The sequence below is a fragment of the Nanorana parkeri genome, unplaced genomic scaffold, assembly GCF_000935625.1.
Source record: "Nanorana parkeri isolate BGI_ZX_2015 unplaced genomic scaffold, ASM93562v1 scaffold710, whole genome shotgun sequence".
In the NCBI taxonomy this organism is placed as follows: domain Eukaryota; kingdom Metazoa; phylum Chordata; class Amphibia; order Anura; family Dicroglossidae; genus Nanorana; species Nanorana parkeri.
The window spans coordinates 105,603-129,355 of NW_017306978.1; the positions used below are offsets into that span (position 1 = coordinate 105,603).

At 39.7% G+C, this 23,753-nt stretch overlaps 1 protein-coding gene across 1 annotated transcript in view; it reads right to left on the reverse strand.

Annotated features, from left to right (window-relative positions):
- FSTL5 (follistatin like 5) overlaps window positions 1–23,753 on the reverse strand; it is a 447,340-nt gene that overhangs the window by 81,428 nt on the left and 342,159 nt on the right. Inside the window, exons 8-10 of the mRNA XM_018563909.1 lie at window positions 14,404–14,524; window positions 13,811–13,972; window positions 2,173–2,307 (exon numbers count right to left, since the gene is read on the reverse strand). Of these exons, the coding sequence (XP_018419411.1) occupies window positions 2,173–2,307; window positions 13,811–13,972; window positions 14,404–14,524 (418 nt within the window). The remainder of the gene's footprint in view (window positions 1–2,172; window positions 2,308–13,810; window positions 13,973–14,403; window positions 14,525–23,753) is intronic.

The window sequence follows — 23,753 nt, forward strand, 5'->3', positions numbered from 1 at the left end:
ATTATTATTTTTTTTATTTTAGATTAGGCAAACTGCTGATGTAGTTGTTATGATATATACAATTGTAAAATGAATACTTTCTAGCTACAAAAGCAGTTTTAAATATATAGCAGATATTTGCTAATATGCTTTGGCAAGATAAGTAAAACCTCCTATAGAAATCTATAATGTAAACACATTAAGCACATAAAGATGAGTTTGGCCAACATGCCCCTCTGTACCACCCTTGTACTGTACTGAATGATATAAACAACTACTCTGTACTAAAGTCAATTAAAAATCAGCTTTAACTATATTACATTACTATCAGGTTACTTAAATAAGGCAAAAAGCAACAGGTTTGTTACACCAACCAGATTTTACCTTTCCCTACAGATTAAAAAAAAAAAACCTGATTCTGTGTTATGGTTTCCTAACCATCAGCATGTCATCAATGCTCCTTATATTCTGTGCTAAGTGTATCTCCATCTACTACTACTGCATGTGCTAATAACATGTCATGCTTTATAGGCCTTATGTATGTCAAATAGGGGTCTATTCACAAAGCTGCCGAAGGATCTGGCCGTAGCTTCGGCCGATCCTTCGGCTAGCTTCGGCCCCAGGACCCCTTCGGTTACCCTAAATGTGCATTCTTGGGTTTCAATATACTTTAGATATATATACATATATACAAACCAAAGTTCTGTGGAACCATAGGTCCGCAGGGGTTTCTGCTGCCGTTGCAGCAGATTTGTATCCGCCCAATGATAGTTTGACTTTTCCCCTGCAGCTACCGCTAAGAGTTTTAGGACATCACACTGTAGGAAGTGGGATGAGAAGAGTGGGCTGCTTGGGTAATTATAAAGCTACTGGGCAGAGCTGACAGGGTGGGACTACAGACTGATAACTTGAGAGAATGACAGGACTTGTGCAGATGAATACCAAGGAGAACACATCATCCCCGGCCATGGATTTTATGGATGAAACCTACACCTTCTACAGGTACAAGATTGGCAGCTGCCAGGCGGTGATACCCAACATAAATCAGCGAAGAGACATGGCATCCTGTACTTTCCTGCACATGTAATCAATGCAAAGTTTCTCTCTGAGCACAAATACAACGTTTTTCCCTGAGCACTAATGCAAGTATTGCCCTGAGCATCAATGCAAAGTTAAAATTCTTCCCTGAGCACCAATGCAAAGTTTTTTTTCCCTGAGAACCATCACAAAGTTAAAGGGTAAGTTCAGTTTCTCACAAAATGTGAGAAAATTAGCTTAATGAGAGCATCCTGCCTCCTCTCCCAGCCCCTGCTGACAATACCTGTATGATCCCCCTCCAGCCTCTTGCCAGTCAGGGTGTAATGAATATAACACTCACAAAATGTGAGCGCTCATTGGTCAGCATGACCAATAAGAAGTGCTTCTGAGCCGGAGACCAGGTCCCGAGCAATATTCCCCCGCTATACACTGTGGGGCTGTGACCGTACATCGGGTGGCAGGGATTGGTAGGGGATCACACAGGTATGTGAAGCGGGGGCTGGAGGAAATGGCAGGGTGCTGTCGCAAAGTTCATTTTCTCACATTTTGTGAGAAAGTGAACTTACCCTTTTAAGGTTTGCATTAAACACCAATGCAAAGTTAAAGTTTTGCACTGAACACCAATGCAATTCTGTTTTAGATTTTATTAGTGTTTGTGCTTGTTAGATGTACATATTTTGTGCTATATCTCCAACCCACTGATCAGACTAATGTACTGTGAGCTCTAGATGAGAACCTTTTTCAGGTGTTCCCCAAGATGTTAAAATGTTTTCATGTGCTCCTTAAAAGTAGAAAAATTTAGAAAGTCTGATGTATGCTGTTATTTCACCATTAAACAAAAGCATCAGTGGGTTATGATTAGCATATTATATTTTAAGAGTCTTCCAAATTTGAGCTAACTGCATATGTATAATATTCCACTCACCGACCAGATTTAAGAAGATAAATAATCTAAAAAAGGATAACAATATGCACAAACAGGCTGTCCAGTTATATACTGTACCTGCAGTGTCAACTAAAGGATTTTCAAGAATATTTTGCAGACCTAATATTGTGCAGTATATGTTTGTACAACATATTGCGGTTTTTGATTTTCAGATGTTCTCAGCCTATTTTAAGCCTACTGCAATATTAATTTATGTCCATTGTACATACGTGTCTTTCTTGCAGAGTCTTCTACAAAGAGAGAAGAGATGTCTTCATCAACTCCAGCTGTGTTTTTTGCAATACATGTGTATGCTCCAGTGTCTTCATAACGAACATTACTGATGTGAACCTCACTGCCATTTGCTGAAAGAGAAAGCATTGGCGTTTAAAATATATGTTTTGTTAAGCTTTGATTATGCAGTATCAAGATGATATAACCCAACTTTTTAACAGCATATCTATCTATCTATCTATCTATCTATCTATCTATCTATCTATGTTAAATGTTTGTAGCATTACTTTTGTACAGTTAAAAAAAAACCTGGGATCACAACATATTTAACAAGCTGAGACATCCACCTAAAGTACCATACATTTTCCAGTTATAGTTAAGTGTTATAGATATGATGTTATCAATTATCTAATCAGTCTACTGCAGAAAGTCAAATTATTAATTGTCAAGTTGAAATAAGCTCTGTCTGAGTGAAATCTATTTATGTGTAAAATATATTACGCATTTTGTTGCAGGTATCTATCCATTTTTATAGAGTGTGCAGACCATTGGTTTTATATGTGAGCTGATAGATGTTTAGCAGATATTTTATCTTCTAGTAAAGCATACTCAAAATGTAACAATGTTTATATACTGGATATTTTGCTAACTAGATGTAGCCAATGCCTCAGTCTAATTGTACAGATGATATCTTAAATGGGTTTCCAGTTTAGATGTCCACACTTTACACAAAGGCTTTGTAAACTAGCAAATTGTACATTTTGCACCTTTTTTTTGTAACAATAGATCTTTATTAGGATTTTATATAAAACATCATATAGAAGTAAACAAAAATATGGTGATGCATACAGGAAGGATTGAGAGTACAGTAAAATGATACAAAGGTCAATTAACTAAGTGACATATGTAGGGGTCAGTCAAATAAGAATAAAGTAAGTATCTCCCATAACATGAGGATATACAATATAGATTGAACAAGAAAGAAAACAGTGCAAGAAAAGTACAGGTGAAACTCGAATAATTAGAATATTGTGCAAAGTTCATTTATTTCACTAATGCAACTTAAAAGGTGAAACTAATATATGAGATAGATTCATTACATGCAAAGCAAGATAATTCAAGCCGTGATTTGTCATAATTGTGATGATTATGGCTTACAGCTCATGAAAACCCCAAGAACCCCAAATCCACAACCTCAAAAAAGTAGATTATTACATGCAATCAATAAAACAAGGATTGTACATAGAACAATATCGGACCTCTGAAAAGTACAAGCATGCATATGTACTCAGTACTTGGTTTGGGCCCCTTTTGCAGAACTTACTGCAATTACTTTTGCATGATATTCTAATTATTCGAGTTTCACCTGTAAGAGTGTTACGTGGCAAAATAGGGAGAAAAACACCTAGGTTAGTGCCCATGTGATAGTGGTTGTATGATACAAAATATCAGATGGGAAAAAGATAAATCAATATTTGGACACATACTTCGATGAGTACGTATGGTGGACATGAGGAAAGGGCATGGGAAGGCTCAGGGAGGGAAGTAAAAAAAAAAAGAATATCAGTGATGACAGTGGAGATCATGAAATATGTATCGTACAGCAATTATCTGTTAACCAACAAGCCCAATTTGTGGAGAACTTGCACTTGGATGGGTGTTTAAGGCTCCAATGTCAGATCCTAGGAAGTACACGATACCAGATTTATGTAAAACCACTTTAAGGTAGCCTTAATGTACCCTATCGAAAGCCTTCTCTGCATCCAGAGAAAGGAGCAGAGAAGGCTGCCGACAGTGGTCGGTCTGCTGTCTTAGATCTATAAGTCGCCACATGCCGTCAGTAGCCTGTCTACCTTAAATGAAACTCACTTGATCTTGGAGGATATGTAGTAATCTGTTGGCAATGAGTTTAGCATATATAATGTCTGTATTGAGTAAGGATATAGGGTGGTAGTTGGCGGGATCCTCTGCAGATTTATTTGGTTTGGGGATAGTAATGATAAGGGCTTCAAGTGATTCTTTGGGAAGGGAAACCATAGTTGTGGGCCTCATTTGCAACAACACATAAATGTGGGGCTAAAATAGATGAAAAAGTTTTATAGTACTCTGCACTGAAAACGTCAGGGCTGGAGGCTTTATCTAAAGGTAAGTCAGAGATCACCTTGAGAATTTCAATTGTGGAGAAAGGGGACTTCAAAAGTTGTGTGTCATCTGAAGAGTATGAGGGGAGATTTAAGGAAATGTGCTACCAAGTAGAGTGGTTTCAAAGAAGGCTTGCACAATCTGAAAATGTTTAATTTTCGCCAGCCAAATGCTACTTTGCAGAAAACATAGACAGAGTGAATGTTATTTTTAAAGAACTAAAACAACAGATCTGTGAAACCCCATGTCACTATAATGTTTCTAGATCAGGCAAATAGCATTGGGCATATTTCAGAAGATTTAAAAAAGCTAGCTCCTGAGGGAAAACCATTTAGCATCCCTTTAAGGGGAAAATGTAAAAAAATTATCAGTTACTCTGGTGCTATCCTAAAGTTCCTGGTTGGCACATGTCTTTTAACATAATAATTAAATACTGTCTCATGGGCAGTAAGGGAATTCTTCACTTGCTTCAAGAGCTCTAGGTTCTGCTGCTATTTCACACTTCCGGGTATGTTCTGTAGTGATATATGGTTCAGTGCTATAAATCACAGTACAAGGCAGGGACAACACTATCCTATTTACCTGGAAATGTTGTTTAGTAGCAGCACCCAGACCTCTTGAAGCAAGCAAAGATTTTCCTCGCTGCCAGTCCAAAAGGTAAGTACTTAGCCTATTCTTTTGTAGGGTGCCTGCCATTCAAGCACTTTAGGGTAGTGATAAGGTTGCTTTAAAACTCAATTAAACCCTCAGTTTAAATCAACAATAAATATTCAATGTGCATCAAAAAAGGTTTTCAATGTTTTCTAAAGCAGCCACAGCCTAAAGTAGAGAAGTTTGCCCCCTGCTAGCATAATACAGAAGGGTACCCTTTCTCTCTGCGGGTAGGCAGTGGTTTCATTGCAGAGGTCTGATGTATAGCCCTGCAATCAGCAACGTTCATATCAAGACTTTTCATACCTTTTGTTTTTGAAATGGATGGTATTTAGAAAATTTAAACTGAAAGTTTAATCAGGCTTTAATTTAGAAGCTATGGCAAGCAGGTCCTTCTGTGCTTCTACATGGAGGGGTCACAAACATGCAGGGTATTTCATGTTTTCAAACTTTTTTTTAAATGAAAACCTTATTTTTTTAAATTATAGGTACAGGATTCCAACTCTCTTAGTTTTCTTCTTTGCGGATTGTACAGACGTACAGAAAACCTATATATAATAAACCTATTATCAGCATGCGTATTCCAAAACTTTATAGGGACTATTATTTTAAACAACAAAGGATATAGGCATTATATCGTTTCAATTCATTGTCTTTCTAACATCTGGTATATGACAGGTCTCAAGTTTCATTTGTTGTAGAGATTAATACATCTTGGGCTATGTATCCGTGTTGTGTGAGGAAGCAGCTGAGCAAGAAATTGAATGAATACAATTTGCATGAGCTCTAAGAGTTTTGTAATTACCTGTCAATCAGTTTTAAGGAAAATTTTAACTAAAAGTTGTTTCAATGTTGAATTCTTCACTATTAGGAAAATGGATCTCGGGGGGTTGATTTACTAAAGGAAAATAAGCTGATCACTTTGCACAGGAATTTGCACATTGCAGAGGCATTTTCTTCAGTTTAGTGAATGTGGTGAATTTTCATTTTGCAAAGAATACCCAATCATGTGCAAGGGAAATTAAAAAATATATATTTTTGCTTGCACATAATTGGATGATAGAAATCAGCAGAGCTTTACCTGATTCACTAAACTAAAGTAAATTTCCCTTGCAAAGTGAACAGTCTATTTGCCTTTAGTAAATCAGTGCCTCAATGTCATTCCATGGGGACTATATTGTTCTTTTTACAAAAAGGTAAAATCATTTTTAGCAAATGTTTTAAGAAAATTAGGGAACAAATAAGAAATAAACAATAAATAAACAGAATAAAGTATATATTACTCACAGCACAGCTTGGACAATGTTCATACATCAAAAGAGGCAGATTTTATAAACAACTTTTGACTTTGACATGCTGTTTACACCTACCATACCGGGAATGCACATCACATTCATTGTGCACATTCACTTGCAGTTTGTTGCTTTGCTTCCCATGCATCCAATGGGTACCGCACGTGTAACAAATGCGGAAAAGTAGCATATGTTGCCTGTTCTGCTAGAGGTGACCCACATTTTACCTGTGTGTTTGTTGTGTTTTAACATACATGAATGCGTGGGAAAATTTGCTTTTTCCAGCTGCATTTTGGGTCCCATGAACAAGTAATAGCACTGCAAGTGCGTTCTACATTCTATGAACACGTGTCAAAACGTATGTTTTTTACTTGCGTTTGGGACTTTAAAAAGTTGATAGAGTTGTGCAACACAAAACTTGCATACGTCAAGGATTACCCGTACTCCAGTCTGCTGATGGAAATTGTAAAACAGATCCAAACCACATGACATTTGGTTTCCTGAAGCATTGTATATCAAACAAATTCATTTTTTCAAAAAAAATAAGGTTTAACTTTTTTCATCATTTGTTCCTCTTAGTTCTGCTATTCTCTTGTAGCCTCTTTTAGCCATTTCTTTTAACATGCTCTCAATCCAGCAGCTGCATTTCATTGCTCATGGTAGTTTGGCTGATGATGACTAAAGCTAATTTACTAAAGCAGTTGAGAGTCTTCACTCAGCGGTTGAGTTGAGATTAGCTTTAGTTACTCAATCATGTGAAAAGAAGATTCCTGTTTTTTTTTATTTTATCCACATATTATTGGCATTGGGTAAGTGGACAAAAATAACCGATTTAGGTGCCTGGATTTGCAAACACTAAACCCACACATGTGTCTTAACGTATAGTAAATGCCTGACCCCAGGGGCATCACTAGAAACCACAGCATAGAAAACATTTCATGGGGTCCCCTCCCCCTACAAAAATGCAATTAAATACCCCCCACTAACTTTCCACTTCACAATGTTTATATTTGCTGCATCCCACCGGATTCTACAGCAATAAGGCATTGTTGGTTCTGAAAGAGTTACTGCCTACGAGCTGTGCTGACAGGCACATTTGCCAGAGCTTTGTAGTCATGAAACCACTTGAAATAAAAATTAAAATAAGTAATTTCATTGAGATTTATTAGAAAATGTATTAGAAAATTGCCTGAACACAGGCAATGTTGTGCCACACGTACTGGTGCGGGCGATTGCACTGCAGGCCGGGGGGTGTGGGGGTGCCATTGACTTTAATGCACCACCACGCCCCCCCCTGCCTTAGACTGCAGAGAGCCAGCATGCAATACAGTGCGTTCCAGCAGCTAACTGCTCTGGAACGCACTGTAACTCATGTGAACAAGCCCTCAGGCCCCAGCATAAAGTAATTATTGCAGTGCTGCACTAAATACTCTAGGTTGAGGGCCAGTACTTGTACTTGTACTTGGTCTTAAAAAAGTGGCATCGGGACATCCCTACTTGGAAGTATTATGGTTAACAATGCTGCCACCAATAAAGATGGGGAAAGGTGGAGTTAATTATAACCCCTTCTCCACAGCTTCTTTGGTAGCTGCAGTGTTAACAATTGTACCACCCACACGTTTTAATGAACACATGCATTGTGTACAAGCAATATACACTCAGTATACTCAGCGGATGCTTGGTATTGTATTATGACACTGAACTGCCTTACAATCACTGCAACATTAATCACCTTCCTCCAGGTCAGGTCACATAACTTCTTGCAGCTGTCTGATGTGATGGAGAGTGCTCAGTCAGTGGATCAGCCCGGCTCACCTCAGTGTGATATGTGAATAGGAATGTCCAGGAGTCGTGGCATGAACACCTGCCATGCATCATGACTTACATAAACGGTTGAAATCAGAAAGAGCTGACCTATATCCAGCTGACAGGAAGGAGGGGAGGGATCAAGCCATGGCAGCTGCACTGCAATATAAGTGATGGAGTGGCAGTCGGCAGAAGGACTATCTGCTCGAGCCTAGCAGGCGCATGGGTTGCTATGGCGGTAGTTCCACCACTTCCTGACCCCCTTCCCTTACGCATTGTGTAAATTCTGTAAGTTTGGTCATTTATAGGAATCCTCATATAGAACTAACGGGACTCTGACACTAAGCGAAACACCTGCGTGATCAGGCTGTCATTGAAGACACCATGACCTGTTTCAACTGTTGAATGCTAATTCTAGAACAATGATTTATTATGGTTGGCAAAGAATGGAGCAAAGAATGTTAATTCAGAAAATTTAGCACTATTTTACTTAGCGTATAAATTCTGGTCTGGGGAATTCTGCAGAGGAATTTTACAAAAAACAGGATTTTGCTTTGCATATAATTGAATTATTGAAGTAAACACAGTTTTGCTTTATTTAGTAAGCTTTTCTAAGTGTGCATTCACTTTGCTGAAGTGGTTTTAAACCCAGATATTTTCCCAACTTCTTGTGAATAAGGCACACCACAAGCAATACATGTACATAGCTAACCCTTTAAAAATAATAGAACCAATGTGTTGCATCACTGCTCCTCCATGGCCATGCAGCAGGCAAGAAAAACAGGTGCCGCTGGCTAAGCTCATTCACACTCTAATGTACACACCTCCACAGTAAAAAGAATCCAACTCCAGGTCTAGACTATAGAAAAATTCAAAAGTTAGGAGGCAGCTGTCACTTTTAAGAAGCATACAGGGCTCCTGGGATTTGTGCATGCCTGTTTTAATCTATAATTTATTTTCATATATACTGTATATATGTATAAGGGTTGCACCGATACCATTCCAAGTACTTACAGATACAATTACTGATACATTTTTGTTTAGTGTCATGTAACAGTTTTTTTTTAAAACAATACAGTCTAATGATTTCAGGACAGTGGTGGAGTGCCAGGGCCCGGTCCCAGCTTCAACCGCTGCAACTCTGGTAGTTCTCATGAAAATGCCAAGCATCAGCACTAGTAGCTGAACATCTGTACTTTAAACAGACTGGCACAGTTCGGCTCAATTCTGCCCTCTCCAGGGCTTAGTCATAGAGTAGCTAAGCCTTTAAAATAATGCCAGAAATACCTGTTTTTATTTTTATCATACAGGTCACGTGACCACTTTTCTTGTTCTGCTGGACTAAGCTGCAGCGGATCACTGCAACAACGAAATTGTCACTTAGAGCTGCAGGGACAATAGTAAATCATCCTCCCTGAAGGTCAGCTCAGCAATCCTCCCTAAGTTAAATACAGCATTAATGTGCAACCACACCTTGTTAATGATTATAGTAAGGGATGAGCTGAGGACTTCATTTTGCATAAAAGCTTACTACACTGGGAGTGATGTCTAAAACTAGTACCTGAAACACAATACCGGTGTATAAACCAGGCCAATGTATGATATTACTTCTTGATGATAAGCATGTGACCAGGTCACCTGTGCTGGCAGCAATCCAATTTGCAAGTGGTGTTGCAGAACAAGTGGAGTTGTCACTCAAGCATGTCCACTGGCATTGCTGTCTGTGACGTGGGCATCCATGAAGATTACCCCAAACAGTAAGCTATGAGCAGACATTGCTCAGTCAGCTATAGATGACTGACTAGAAGAGCTAAAACATGAACACTATGGATGGTGGCAATAGTGAGGAGGCTCTTTGAGTCTACAGATCAATGCCACTGGGAAGAAAAAAGTAACAGTAAATGGCATATTTTCTTCTTTTTTTGGGGGGGGGGGGTTACAACTGATTTAAGTGAACATACTCTACTACGCCAATGAATAGGTTCAGTTTACTGGCCATAAACTAGTATGGAGCCCACAGGGCAGGATATAACTGCTTCCAGTAGGGCTTTATCATACAGCTATTTTGCTATGTGGATTTGAATTTGTTCTTGTGAGTGTTTTACAGATTTTTGGAGGAAACATGTGAAGTAATATAGATTACAAACAGACACATTACTGGGTTAGATAATGTAATAAGAGCCATGCATACAGTTTTGCTACAATTTTAGTGTTTCAAATGATATGTGAAGCTAACAACACTTTTCCAAATTGATACAAAGAGTGTAGCACATTCATATGTAGATTTGGAAGAAAGAATAAAAATGTTCGAAGGGAAAAAAAAATGAAAACTGTAATTGATTATAAAAGATAAAATAGAACACCTCACTATCAATTTCTATACAAAAGCACTTGCAGACACTGAGTGGAAATATATTCATTAAAAGTGCAAGCTGGTCAGATAATGTACATTTGGAGGAGTTGGTAAAGAAATCAATAATTTAGAAAAAAGCTTTTCAGAGATATATATTTTCAAGTAGATCTTATAAATTGAAAGAGGTGTTTGAAGCATGTTCAGCTGAAGAAATCCTGTGAGAAGGGAGAGATGAGTTTAAAAGGATTTAGGACATCAAAGACTATAAAGGAAAAGGGCACATAGATGAAACATCTTTGGTGTGACAGTGGGAGAGTGAGTTTGGCTACATGGGATTATGTTTATGGAAGAATATGTAGTGTACATTTTAATGAATGAAAGGTTGTTTCAGTGACAAGCTGCCAGAGGATATCTACAACATGAAAGCTTTCCCACCTACCAAGAAAAAATAATTGCCTTCTACAAGATGGCAACACCTTCAGGGATGAGAAGATATCTGCAGGAAGTGTGAATCGCCTTATTAATGAACCTTAATGCCGTAGTGGATTAAGGTATCTATAAACACTAGATTATTGCTACCTTGTTGTGCCATTAGCAGCTGACATGACTAGAGAGTTTCACAGGTCTCAAGGCTGCCAGATTTTTGCTTCTGAAAAAAAGCCTGACTTCAGGGTTGCCTGAAGTGGCCACAATCATTATATGAATGAGTTTGCCTGTATGCTTGTTATATAGCAGAATGTCTTTCAGCAGTCTGGTTTGCTGAATCCTATAGTACTATTAACTGTACATTACATTTTATGCACAGCCAAAACCTTTTTCAGCTTTGGATAGAATAGGGGAGGGTTTAAGTCCCTGCCAGTTTATTTGTTGCATTCTGCTTGCCTTTGGGGAGAGTTCACATTGCTGCCTGTCCTGAGGATGCAATAAGAAGTAAATGGTACAATATAAGGTAATTTCCTTTTCAAACAGCTGTCACTCAATGGAAAATTTCCTCTCAACTCTTGTTCTGGTGACAACAGTAACATTTTGGATTTTCTACCAATTTCTGTCTCAGTCCCCAGCACAAAGAGAGGAGGTGAATCTATCTAGCAGATACACATCCATCAATACCAACTTTCTAGGGTTTATAATATTTTCCTACTCTAACCAAAGCCAAGGAAAATGTTTGAATACACATACACTTAAACTGGGAGACTAATTTATGTGCTTTAATAGGCTGCCACTTTGGAGGAAGATATAAGTTCAATTGATAAGCCTTAAATATATATAGGACACCAATGATATACTGTTGATGAACCCGAAATGATAACACATGGTAATACAAAAGAAGTGTTGCTATATTATACCAGTTGTTAAAATACTATCTGTCAGCACACCACTATACCATGAGAAAAGTTAGCATACTTCTGTATAACACTACACAGGTTAAAGAGAAGTCCTGATAATGTGTAACTTTTAGTCCATTTTCACGTTTCTGCTTCTGTTATGGCTAACACAGAACAAACCTGTTTTGTGATTATAAACTAACCATAAGACTTTGCAACAAAAGCTTTCTATACATTTCAGAAACACAGAAGGATTTTAAATGGTTTCCTTTTTACCACTGGTAACACATATGGACTTATCATGACATAACACTTGTGTGAGCAATTCGTTTTATAACACCAATGCAAGCACCACCTACTGTGTTGCATGTTCATCCCTCAAAATATTAACAGAAGATGAGTTGTGCTTCATATAATGGGAAATACAATTCTGTAACCAAGAGCTGAATTATGCTTAGCAATCTTATAGGCTAGTTGAGTCACTTGCTTTTAGGTGCTGACAATAAAATAATACAATGCAAATTGCAGCAAAGGGGTAAAGAAGGCTTTGTAATGTAGTATAACCATGTGGCATTAGTTATATTGCTTTCCTTACCTAGTGAGTACTTGGAAATGCTGAATATTTAATCATTTCCGTAAATATCGACTGTTTTCTCTAATTTGACTAAACTTCTAAATATTGTATACAATTGTCTTAACACGTTACAGTTAAACTTGTTACAACAATAGCTTTATATAAAAAGAACAATATAAGCTCATATTAAATAGGTTTGGGGTTCTTGCTGTTCAAATACAGCAACACAGCTGATTGCACCAGTGCATAAGAATTAAACTCTGTGACCTGGTGGAGATCTTTAGATTCTAGGTCCAGACTGTACCCAGGCCTTCGATCCTCTCTGCTATTCTAACTTAACCCTGATGCCTGACAGCCTTAAGCACTGCCTCTATCACTTAAAGTATACCCGCACCTTTGATGCAGTTACACTTACATAAGAGCGCACCCTGCCCTTAGCCCCCCTTCTTAGTTTAATACTCACTTGTCTCCAATCACTAGTAATGTTTCAATCAACCAGATACTGTCTAGATCACCTAGATGCTTTTTAAAAATCTATGCAACCAGGCCCACGCATGCTTTCTACAATCCCCAAACAGTGCTATTGATTGGAGAAGTGTTTAGGGGGTGCTTTGGGCTGCTGGAAACCAATGCCATTGCACTCCATGATATAGCAGTGGGCTGAGTCTCCAGAGTGCTGCAGCTTTAAGTCCTTGCTGCAGCTAAAAGTGTGTAAAAAAACCCAAATCACAAGAATATTTTGTTATTGTATATGAAGCTTGACTGCATTACAATAATAAATGGAGAAGGTTCAACTAGACTTTAAAGGCTACTGTAAATAACGCAGCAAAGTTTAAAAAAAAGCCATAGTATGCATGCATATACCATTTTGTCAAACGTTTTTAAAGAGCATTGCATATGGGCTCTTTGGCCTGCCACTTTTATTCTCACTGCCTAATGAGCTGATCACATTAGGTTTTTCTTTCAGGCAATATATTGACATGTACATTTTTTGATGTACCTTATCAGAACAGAAGGCACAATAGCAATATTATTTGGATGTTCAATGATATGGCAAACTAGGACTGGGCCTTATGCATTATGCTTTAGTCTATGATTTTGCTATATGCTGTAGGTTCAGGGATTATGTTTGCTAGCTATGTACATCTTAACACTCATGCAAGACAACAGTGCATACATACTATAGTGATGTATTCCTGCTCTTGTTTAATTACTTTAATTACTTTAGTAAATCTTATATTTTTATAATTGTGCAGATTTGTGTACAAAAGATTTGATTCCATATCTCTACTTGTGTGAGTCTTCCTGCTTCTTCATTAAAATACAAATCTTTATTATCTTTACTATTAAAGATTTTAATTACAGGTTTAAACTTACATGTAACATCAGCAGCTGCACTTCAAAAATGATCATGTTCTTTGATACAACATATGACACATAAAATCCCCAAGTTACTATCCACATTTTTCAGCCCACAAGCTATTACCTTACCTTGCAGTGTTAGCTGCTTGGATAATTTTGTAGTGATGTCTATTCCATTCTTAAGCCAGCTAAGTTGGGGCTGTGGGATTCCGTCAGCGTGACATCTAAGACTGGCAGTAACACCTGGCTCTCTGGCCTGGCTTTCTGGAAATACTCGAATAACAGGTGGGACTATAACAGAAAAAAGAAATAATACAGAAATCAAGATAATACATTTAATGTTCTGAATCATTATATTAAAAATGTATTGTGTAAGCTGCCTACGGCAGCTTAGTGAATAGACCCCCATAGTGCCCACTATATGTATACTTCCCAGTTCTTCAATAAAATTTGGGATTCCATCCCATTGGAAACTGCAAGTGAGTCTCAAAATACAGTGCCCATTGGTTCTAGACTGATGTTTTAGCCATTGGTTTTGAGGGTCCATCTGGAGGCTGCACCAAATGTGTATGCATTGACTGAAATTAATATTACATCTCTCTTCTCTGTTATATGCCTAGTGGGTTGGGCAAATATTTTTTAGAAAAAAACAACAAACATTGTTATATGTGAAGTTAAGGTGGAAAAAAGCTCTGTTTTGTACATAATATTTCTTTGCTTACCATTCACTTGAAGGATATGAGTTTGGAAAATATTATCATAGCCATCAGCATGACAGCTGTAATTCCCCATGTGGGTTGTGGTAGCCTTGGTAATGTATAAAGATCCATCATCTCCGAAATCCTAAAGGAATCATTTAAAAAAAACAAGGTTACTATAATTATTGTAATAGTATAACATTAATTCTCTTCTCCAATGTGGCACATTAATTGCAATGCAAGACACTCATTACAATCATGAATGATAAATTGAGTCCTTAAGCTGATTCAACATAGAAAAGAGAAGAGTGAGAATACTGTAACTGGTAACATCATAACAATTTTAGGCTGTTATAATGACCACCAATAAATCAGCACCCCCTATGCTACAAGGCTGTTTAACCAGTTGAAGACCAGGTGTTTAGACCCCCTTCCTGTCCAGGCCATTTTTCAGTATTCAGCACTGCGTTACTTTGACTGACATTTATTCCGTCATGCAATGCTGTACTGAAATTAATTTTATACCATTTTTTGGGGACAGATAGAGCTTTCTTTTGGTGGTATTTATTCACCACTGGGGTTTTTATTTTTTTCTATATTTCAGAAAATTTACAGAAAATTTTGGACAAAAAAAAGTGTTTTTTACATTATGTTACGAAACAATTATTATTACCCAATTTTTTGGTAAAATATAAAAGACAGGGTCACATCGCGTAAATAGGCACCAAACATGTCAAAATTGCGCGCTCCCGCGAAATTGCATAAAACTACAATACCCAAAATTGACCATTGGCAACGCTTTAAAAGCTTTTTAACGCTCAGTTTAGTGTTATCAGTGATTGATGGCCCTAAAATTATTGCTCTCACTGCGACGTTCACGGCGATATGTAACATGTGCGGCGTAATGGGCGCAATCATCGTTTTCACAGGTATGCGCACCTGACGCATGTTTACATGCGTGTTTGTATGTGGGGGCTTTTAAATTTGTTTTTGTTTTTTTAATTATTTTTTATGTGTGACTTTAATTTTATTTTGGAAACTTTAGTTTGTTTTCCACTTAACTTTATTGCTATCACATAGGGGGCTAAGAAACCCCTCTATGTGATAGCAAAATATGTGGCAGGTCCTCTTTATGGAGACATCAGGGGTCTCCAAGACCCCTAATGTCACCTAGGACCCCCCTGAAGAAGCTGATGAAGCAGAGATCTGCTTCATCAGCTTCTCTCCAGCGTCTGAAGCTGGAGAGTGACACAAGAATGCGGAAGTGATGTAATATACATCACTTCCGCATTCTGGCAGTGGAGAGGGGACCGGAGGGTGCTCGTGTACCGAGCTCCCTCTGATCTCCTGTGACAGAGGCCGTATGCTGGTCCCGGGCTCGCACCGGGCACAGCGGAGCCCGGGACCGGCGTGACAACGGGAGGGGGGGCGCGTGGGGAGGGGGGACACGGGCCGGCAGCTCATACAAGCGATCCGCCAGCTCTATAGCCGGCGGATCGCTTGTATGTTAACAGGCATCGGTGCCTGTTTTGAAATCGCTCTGCGTGCAGGTGGGCGTGGCTGAGCGGACGTCTAAAGACACTTCATCAGCTTCTCTGATTCCTGATTGGCATCAATGCAAGCCTGTCAGAGTCCTGATTGCCATCAGTGCCAGCCTGTCAGCCAGTCAGAGTCCCGATTGCCATAGTGCTAGCCTGCCAGTCAATTCAGAGTCCTGATTGGCATCAGTGCCAGCCTGTCAGCCAGTTAGAGTCCTGATTGCCATAAGCGCCAGCCTGTCCATCCGTCATCATCTTGATTGCCATCAGTGCCAGCCTGTTCACCCTTCAGAGTGCTTCCTGATTGCCATCAGTGCTAGTCTGCCAGTCTGGCAGAGTCCTGATAGCCATCAGTGCCAGCCTGCCAGTCTGTCAGAGTCCTGATTGCCATCAGTACCAGCCAGTCAGTCCATCAGAGATAATTTTTCATAGCTTAACATAGAGAAAACATGTTATTTTTCAAAATTTTCGGCAATTTTATCTTAATATAGTAAAAAAATAAAAAACCCATTGGTGATTAAATACCACTAAATGAAAGCTATATGTGTCCCCAAAAAAATGATATAAAATTAATTATGGTAAGGCGATGCATGGATGCATAATTCTTAGTCAAAGTACAACAGTGCTGAATACTAAAAAATGGCCTGGACAGGAAGGGGGTTTAACACTACTGTCATCAGGTGCTTACAAGACAACTATGGTCCAACCTTTTTTTGCCATAGTTCTCTTTAGGGTCACAGGAGGACATATACTAATGTCCTCTGGTGACCCAAAACTCAGTATATAGCGGGCTATTGCCCACTATATGCTGAGAGCGCAGAACCGCGCTCCAGCCAGGACAGATCCTGACTATATTGCCGGGATCCACACTGCTGGCTGACTGACAGCTGGCTCTCTAGAGGCTGAACCAGCTGTGCCTACCTCTCCCCCATCTATTCCTCTGGTCAGCTCTGGAGAAATGGAGAGGGGAGGGGGGGGGGGAAATACCTGCGGGCAGTGCCAGTCACCACTTTCTGAAGGAAGAGGAAGAGGAAAGCCAGTGATCGGCGCTATATGTTCGTTGAGTTCCTGATCAATAGAGCCAACCTGTGACAGCTTCAGCTACAGGTCAGCTTGAATTATGGGGATGAGTGCATTTTACTCGCCTCACAATTCTTGTTTAAGTGGAACATTTGGTATCTGACAAAATGAACAATGGTACAACAACTTATTGCAACACTAAGTCAGCGGGGCAGAGCATTAGATGGTAAAATATAGGGATGCACCGATACCGGTTTTTTGCTACTTGCCGATACCAAATACTGAGTACTGGAAGTCCCATTCTTCAGGAAGCCAGGCGGCGTGTAATGACTCACCACCTGGTTTCCTGATTAGCTGGGAAGCTCGGCAGCGTGTAAAGACTTGCCACCCTGCTTCATAATTGACAAGGAAGCCATCCAATGCTTCTCGTCACTATGTGAGGAGAAAGCATGGAACCGGCTTGCTGGCGCCCTGCTTCTTGTTTGGCCGGCGTCCTGCTTCTTGATTGGCGGGGAAGCCGGCTCCATGCTCCCTCATCATGAAATGATGAGGGAGCATGAAGCCGGCTTCCTGGCCAATCAGAAAGCCGGGCGCTGCGTCATTACACGGCGCCCAGCTTCCTGATTGGCCGGGAAGTCGGCCCCATGCTCTCTCGTCACAAGTGACACGCTGCCAGGCTTCCTGATACAGGAAGTATCGGGCTAGGCATCGGAGCATTTGGGTGAGTACGAGTACTCAGCCAAATACTCTGTATCGGCACCGATACTGATACTAGTATCGGTATCTGTGCATCCCTAGTAAAATACATTTAAACTGTGGCAATATTAGTAAATGTGACTGAAATTGGCATCCTCATAACAAGCTGGGCACAGCTTTTCTGTCTAAGTACTCTCTTCCAACACTGATACTGTTCAGTTATAAAAAAAACATATTCTCCAATTTAACCACTTATCAACCAATGTTAAGCAGAAGCTCTATGATAAACATGTCTGATGTTTAAATGAAAACTATGGGGTCAGTTTGTCGTTTTTAGAATGCATGTGATGTCAAGTATGATGTCATACTGTGCTGAATTTAAAACTACAAGTTTCCCTTTGATATTTTAGATATGCTCAGCACTTGTCATTGGAATTATTTCTATTAAATGTTTTCTTCTGAACACAAAATAGATTCATTTGAACCTATCTGATCTTTTTTTGCTTCTTGGCATAGTGGCAAAGAAGGGAAGCGAGGAAGTATTCAAGGGTTATTGCAAGTGCATGTGTCAATAAGCTGAGAGACATACAGATGCATAATTATGCATATCAGTGGCCACAGAAAGAACATAACATAAAATACGAAGAATTTCTGAATCTTTTTTTTTTTTTGCAAAATATTTTATTATTTTCTACATTATTAAACATAACAATGCATGCCACTTGTTCCCGACAAGGGAACCAGGCGTAGCTATGCACCCAAAAAACAATACACCCACACTTAGTCAAAAATAATAAAATAACCGGGAATGAGATCCCTGCGTGGTTAACCCGGGGGGGAAAACCCGCTGAGTACAGGCGGGGTGGGGACACTCCCCAACATAGCTCTTCAACTGTGCTTGACACCATATAGGTATAACATTTCAGGATTATAACACTAGAACATTTTAACAAGGAGGTAATGCCATTACGTTGAACTCAGGTCTCCTCTGGTTCGACACCGTCACATGAGTGTACCCATATTTAGGCTAATGCATTCAGCCAGTACAGCGAAGATGGCCGCCTCTGAGACACCACAAGGCCTCCCAGACGAACGGGTCGACCTGCTCTTGTTGCGCTTCATGTATGTCCCCACCGAGGAGGAAATCAGGTAGAGGATGCAGTCGGCAACACCTGACCTCAGGTAAGTAAAGGAAATCAGCACCAGGATAGGTTCAGGATGGTAGATTGAGCGGAGCACTCCATTTGCACGTCTGCACGGGATCACATGCCTACCACGCCCCCGAAGAATTTCTGAATCTTTACATGACAACAAAATTGTTTGCTCCCACAACAGATATCTTTGGGGCATCAGCAATATGTCAGAAAACCCAATGAATTTGAGAGGAGCAAATATTTTATAATCTGTCCCACCAGTGATTAGTTTGATAAATCATTTCACATTACCCCTTTACATTGCAAGTTGTACATTTTCAATATGGGATTTTATTGAGTTAATTATTTTAAATGGGAAATTGTATAAAAAGTGACCCATCAAGCATCTTAGTGTGTTTGATAAATGGAGCTCATTGCTCTCTAATTTAAGTGTATTAAAATTTGTTATCAATGATCTGATTAGTTTCAAACAGAAACCATCATGTATGAGCAGTGTAAGAATCATACAATCATTCAAAACATATATTAAGTGAAAGGCAGTGCACCCTGTATCTCAGGTTCATAACATAACATCAACGCAAAGCATGGTACTCCATATACATTAGAGGGTGTTTGGATTGTGCCTGCAGAGCAAGCTACAAAATTGCAAGGTCAGCTCAAGCTTCCATTCATTTAGAGAGGGTTAAAAGGGTGTAAGCAGCAACTTTACTATGCAAAGAACAATGGCAGGTGGTTTAATGTGTTAAACATATGAAACATGCAACAGGACTGGGTAATTGGCAGCTTGTGTCCATCACCAATTCATCTATCTGAATTTGACTGGAATAAATTAATATGTGCTAATGCTGTGCTGTAATAAAGCTGACCAGAGGGTAGAGATGTCTTACTAGCCCAAAAATACTTCTGGCTTGAAAAGAACACATAATAAACTGCAACATACTATATGTCGCATAAAATACAAGTATATACAATGTGTCAAAGAACTGAAATGTTCTAGTAACCTAGTTTCCAGAAAGAGTTTAGCTATGTGTTAGAATGAAATATCTCACGAGAACACATCAAGATAAGATCCTGAAAAAGCAACAAGCTGAGAAAGAATACATAACATTATCCAACTGAGAATTGAGGATGAAACAAACAAACAAACGAGGGGGAAGAAGGAGTGGAAAGATAGAAGAAGCTTCAGATGACTATGTCTAGGAGGAATACGTGGTAATAGTAGCTGCACAGCCAGTAAATATGCTGGGCCGATAACATTGATGGGCTGATGTCATGTTTGTGTTATACTAGGAAGGTCAGACAGAATAGACCACAGTCCCATGGCAAACACCTTCTCATGTACAGATGTTATGGAATATCTCAGGCTTCTGTCTAGAGAATACTGTCAAATCATTTATAGTTCATGAGTTACTGTTCTTTGAGAAACTTTCTGAAAGTGAACCACATCTTTTATACAATAATGCATAGCTATCAGAATCTAAAAAAATAAAAAATAAAAATATAGTCTAATAGTTGGTGAAATTGATATGGTTTAAAACTTCGCCATGTATACTGTGGCATAAAATAGCTGTCATGAGTTTAAGTGAATCCTTGTGAATCCTCTGTTGTGCAAATTCTCCTGAGATGCAGAGTCCAACAAACTAGTTATTACAAAAAGCTCACAGCCCCCCGGGATAACCCCACTGACAACATCTGAAAAAACAAAGTAGTGAGCTGAGATCAGGGCAAATGCCATTAAAGTAGAGTTTTATCACAAGCAATGAATATCAGAAGACAGACTAGGTTGTGCCAAAAGAATTAAACATGATCAGAGTATAATTGCTGAAACTCATAGAAGAGCCTTAGTTCAGGCAGTGACTTAGCACACAGTAAGTAGAGTTTGGGTTTACAATTTATTGACATTAACCACTTGAAGACGGGAGTGTTAAACCACCTTCATGTTGAGGCAATTTTTCAGTATTCAGCCCTGTGGTGCTTTGACTGACATTTATTCACTACACTAAAATGAATGTTACAGTCTCCTTTTTCAACTATCCCAGATGAAATATGTTAGTTTTCAACACATTCATACAATCATACACTCACTGGACTAAATGAAATTATAACTTTAGTAGATCCATCCCTTAGTGCCTAAGGGTATAATATACTGGAAAACCCATTCAAATATAGCTCCACTAATGAGGTTTACCTTATTTGTTTTATATGGGAAAATTGGACAATAATCTGCACTATAATCCTAGCTAAAATATATATATTATGCAGAAAAACCTTTATTACAATATCTAAAAGATGCACAAGTTACATTGCTTATATTTGTTTGAACAAAAGTTCATATTAGTATTTTTTTCAATAATTACTCCGGCTGTCATTGCTAGCTCCACACAATCGTTTTCTATTAACTTTTTTTTTAATTACTTTTTTAAGTATTTTTCTGTTCTGCTCGGTCCCTCTGAGGGACCGAGCAGAACAGCCGAGCCGAATGAAGCCATGCGAAGCAAGCCGATGTACGGCTGATTTCAGCCGATATACGGCTGAAATCAGCCGTACAAGCCTGAAGTGAATAGCCGAACAGTGTTCGGCTTACTTCACTTGGGGTCGGTTGTTCATTCGGCTGCCCTCTGCAGCTTAGTGAATAGACCCTTAGAGTCCTAAAACAGCATAGGCCACACGTCTATGGAAAAAGGTATTCATTACACAAATCTCAAATATTGTGGGTTTTTTTTTAGCAAGTAGTCTTTATTTGAGTTTTATCCATAATACAAACAACAAGTCATTTCAGTCCGCCCCCGTAGGGTGCAGACGGTACTTTGTAAAATAGAACAAGACATACAAGACATAAAATATCGTATTGTGATATTATTAAAGGTATCACTGGTCATCATTACCACTTTAAACAAAAGCATTTAACCGAAATGCAAATCTGAGGTACAACATTGTTTCTTTTCCAAACAGACTAGGTATTAAGTAAGCGTTGCAATCACCAGTTGGCATCGTTGGTTCCCCTGAACCCGTTTTGTTCTTGTTGTGTACATATGAGATCTTAGGGAATGATAGCGGACAAGAGAGATATAAATATAGGCAATATAGGAAGCTAGGGAGGGCACATAATGCAGTAGAACAATAATAATTATAATAAAGGGAAGTAAAAGTATACTTGGATGGTTGGGAAGCAACAAAGCTGGACATTTAGGGCCTTACAGGACGTCCAGGGCCCCTAGAGATCTGTCTAATTTTGTGGTGTGATACCAGACCGTGTCTTTGAACATTTCCATGACTTCTATCAACTGAGTGGGTGATAGGGATGATGTAAGGAACGATGTCCACGTATTACATTTTTTTGCTGTGAACTGGCTGTGGCAGTGAGCGTCAAGCTTGTCTAGCGACATTAATTTGGAAAGTATGTCTGCTAGCTGTTTCAGGGAGGGGGTAGTCAGTGAGAGCCAATTCGTTAAAATGGCTTTTTTCCCTGCAAGGATACACAAATGCTCCCATCATGATAATTTATTGGTTGACGTTAATTGTGTGGGTCCAGAGTAAATCCGGCCCTGTGTATATTAGGGCATTTCCCAAACAGATGCTCTAAATCTGATAAGGGTATTGGCACTTGGGGCAGGAGGTCAACCAATCCGGGGGAGTGGACTTGTATTTTAGATTGAAAGCATAATATGCTCTGTGTATGACTTTAAACTGGAGCTCTCTCCATGTCTCACTAATTATGGCTTTCCGTACTGCCCGCCAGCCGGAGAGTAGCATGTCATCTGCTTCTTCCGGTGATATTTGGAGAAAGGCGGCCCATTTAATCACCTGCTTGTGGTAGGTAGTAGGAGCATGTGAATATACCGTGGTGCGAATGGTGTCGACAATGGATGCCCCAAGTATTGGGACATCCCTGTCCCGTTTCACGGTTCTCAGTCAAGTATGCATTTCCCGCACTCTTTACCCATAGGGATGGGAATAAGCAATGTAGAAGTAAAACGAAAACAATTGCGAGTGAGCCGAAAATGGTGTTTATCCGGAGTACCTTATGAATTATAGCGCCAGCCAGAAAAGAAATTGCCCCCATACAGGCAGTGGTCGTTCACGTTCTCTTCTTCCTCGGTGGGCTCTTCATCGGGGTGGAGGATACTTGCGTGCCCCGAGAGTCCAGGAATCTCTGGGCCTGGGTGGCTGAGGTGAAGCTCCATGCCTTACCATCATCGGTAGAGAAGCGCAATACTGCAGGATACTGAAGAGCAAACTTGATGCGTTTGTGGGCCAACGCCTGGCACACTTCGTGGAATGATTTCCGCATCTTGGCTGTTGCAGCCGAATAGTCTGCGAACAAAAGCAATCGAAGGCCATCCACTACCAGGTTGCGTTGCGTGCGTTATGCCTGGAGTATGGACTGCTTGTCATAGTAATCCAGGTAACGCACTATAACAGGTCTTGGCTTGTTGTCATCTCTGGGTGGGCCTAATCTGTGCGCCCTTTCTACCTTGCAAGAATCAGGGAGGCCCAAAGCCTTGGGTATGGTTATGGAGCAGTATTGGCGTAAATCAATTGGTTTCACCTCTTCTGGGACGCCGATAATTCTCAGATTGTTGCGGCGCGATCTGTTTTCCAAATCCTCTACCTTTTCCTGTAAAGCATGCAGTTGTCATTTCTTTGAGATTCGGCTGCATGATCTTCAAATTCGCCCACCCTCTGCTCCACTGTCTGTATGCAGTGTGACTGGGTAGCGTTCAGCTTGCCCAAGTGAAGCTGTAATGTGTCAGCTATTATAGCCACCATATCAGCCTTTAAGCATTTGGTTACTTCAGACACTATATGTCTATAATCCAGTGCTGAGAGCGCCGTTATGGGCTGCTGTGTCTCACCCTCTGCAGCCTCGTGTGTCTCTCCCTGCTGCATCGACTCGGGCGCCATGTTGGATGTGGCAGTGTTGTCTGGGGGAAGATTTGTGAGGGATCTACGTGCCCTCGGCTGG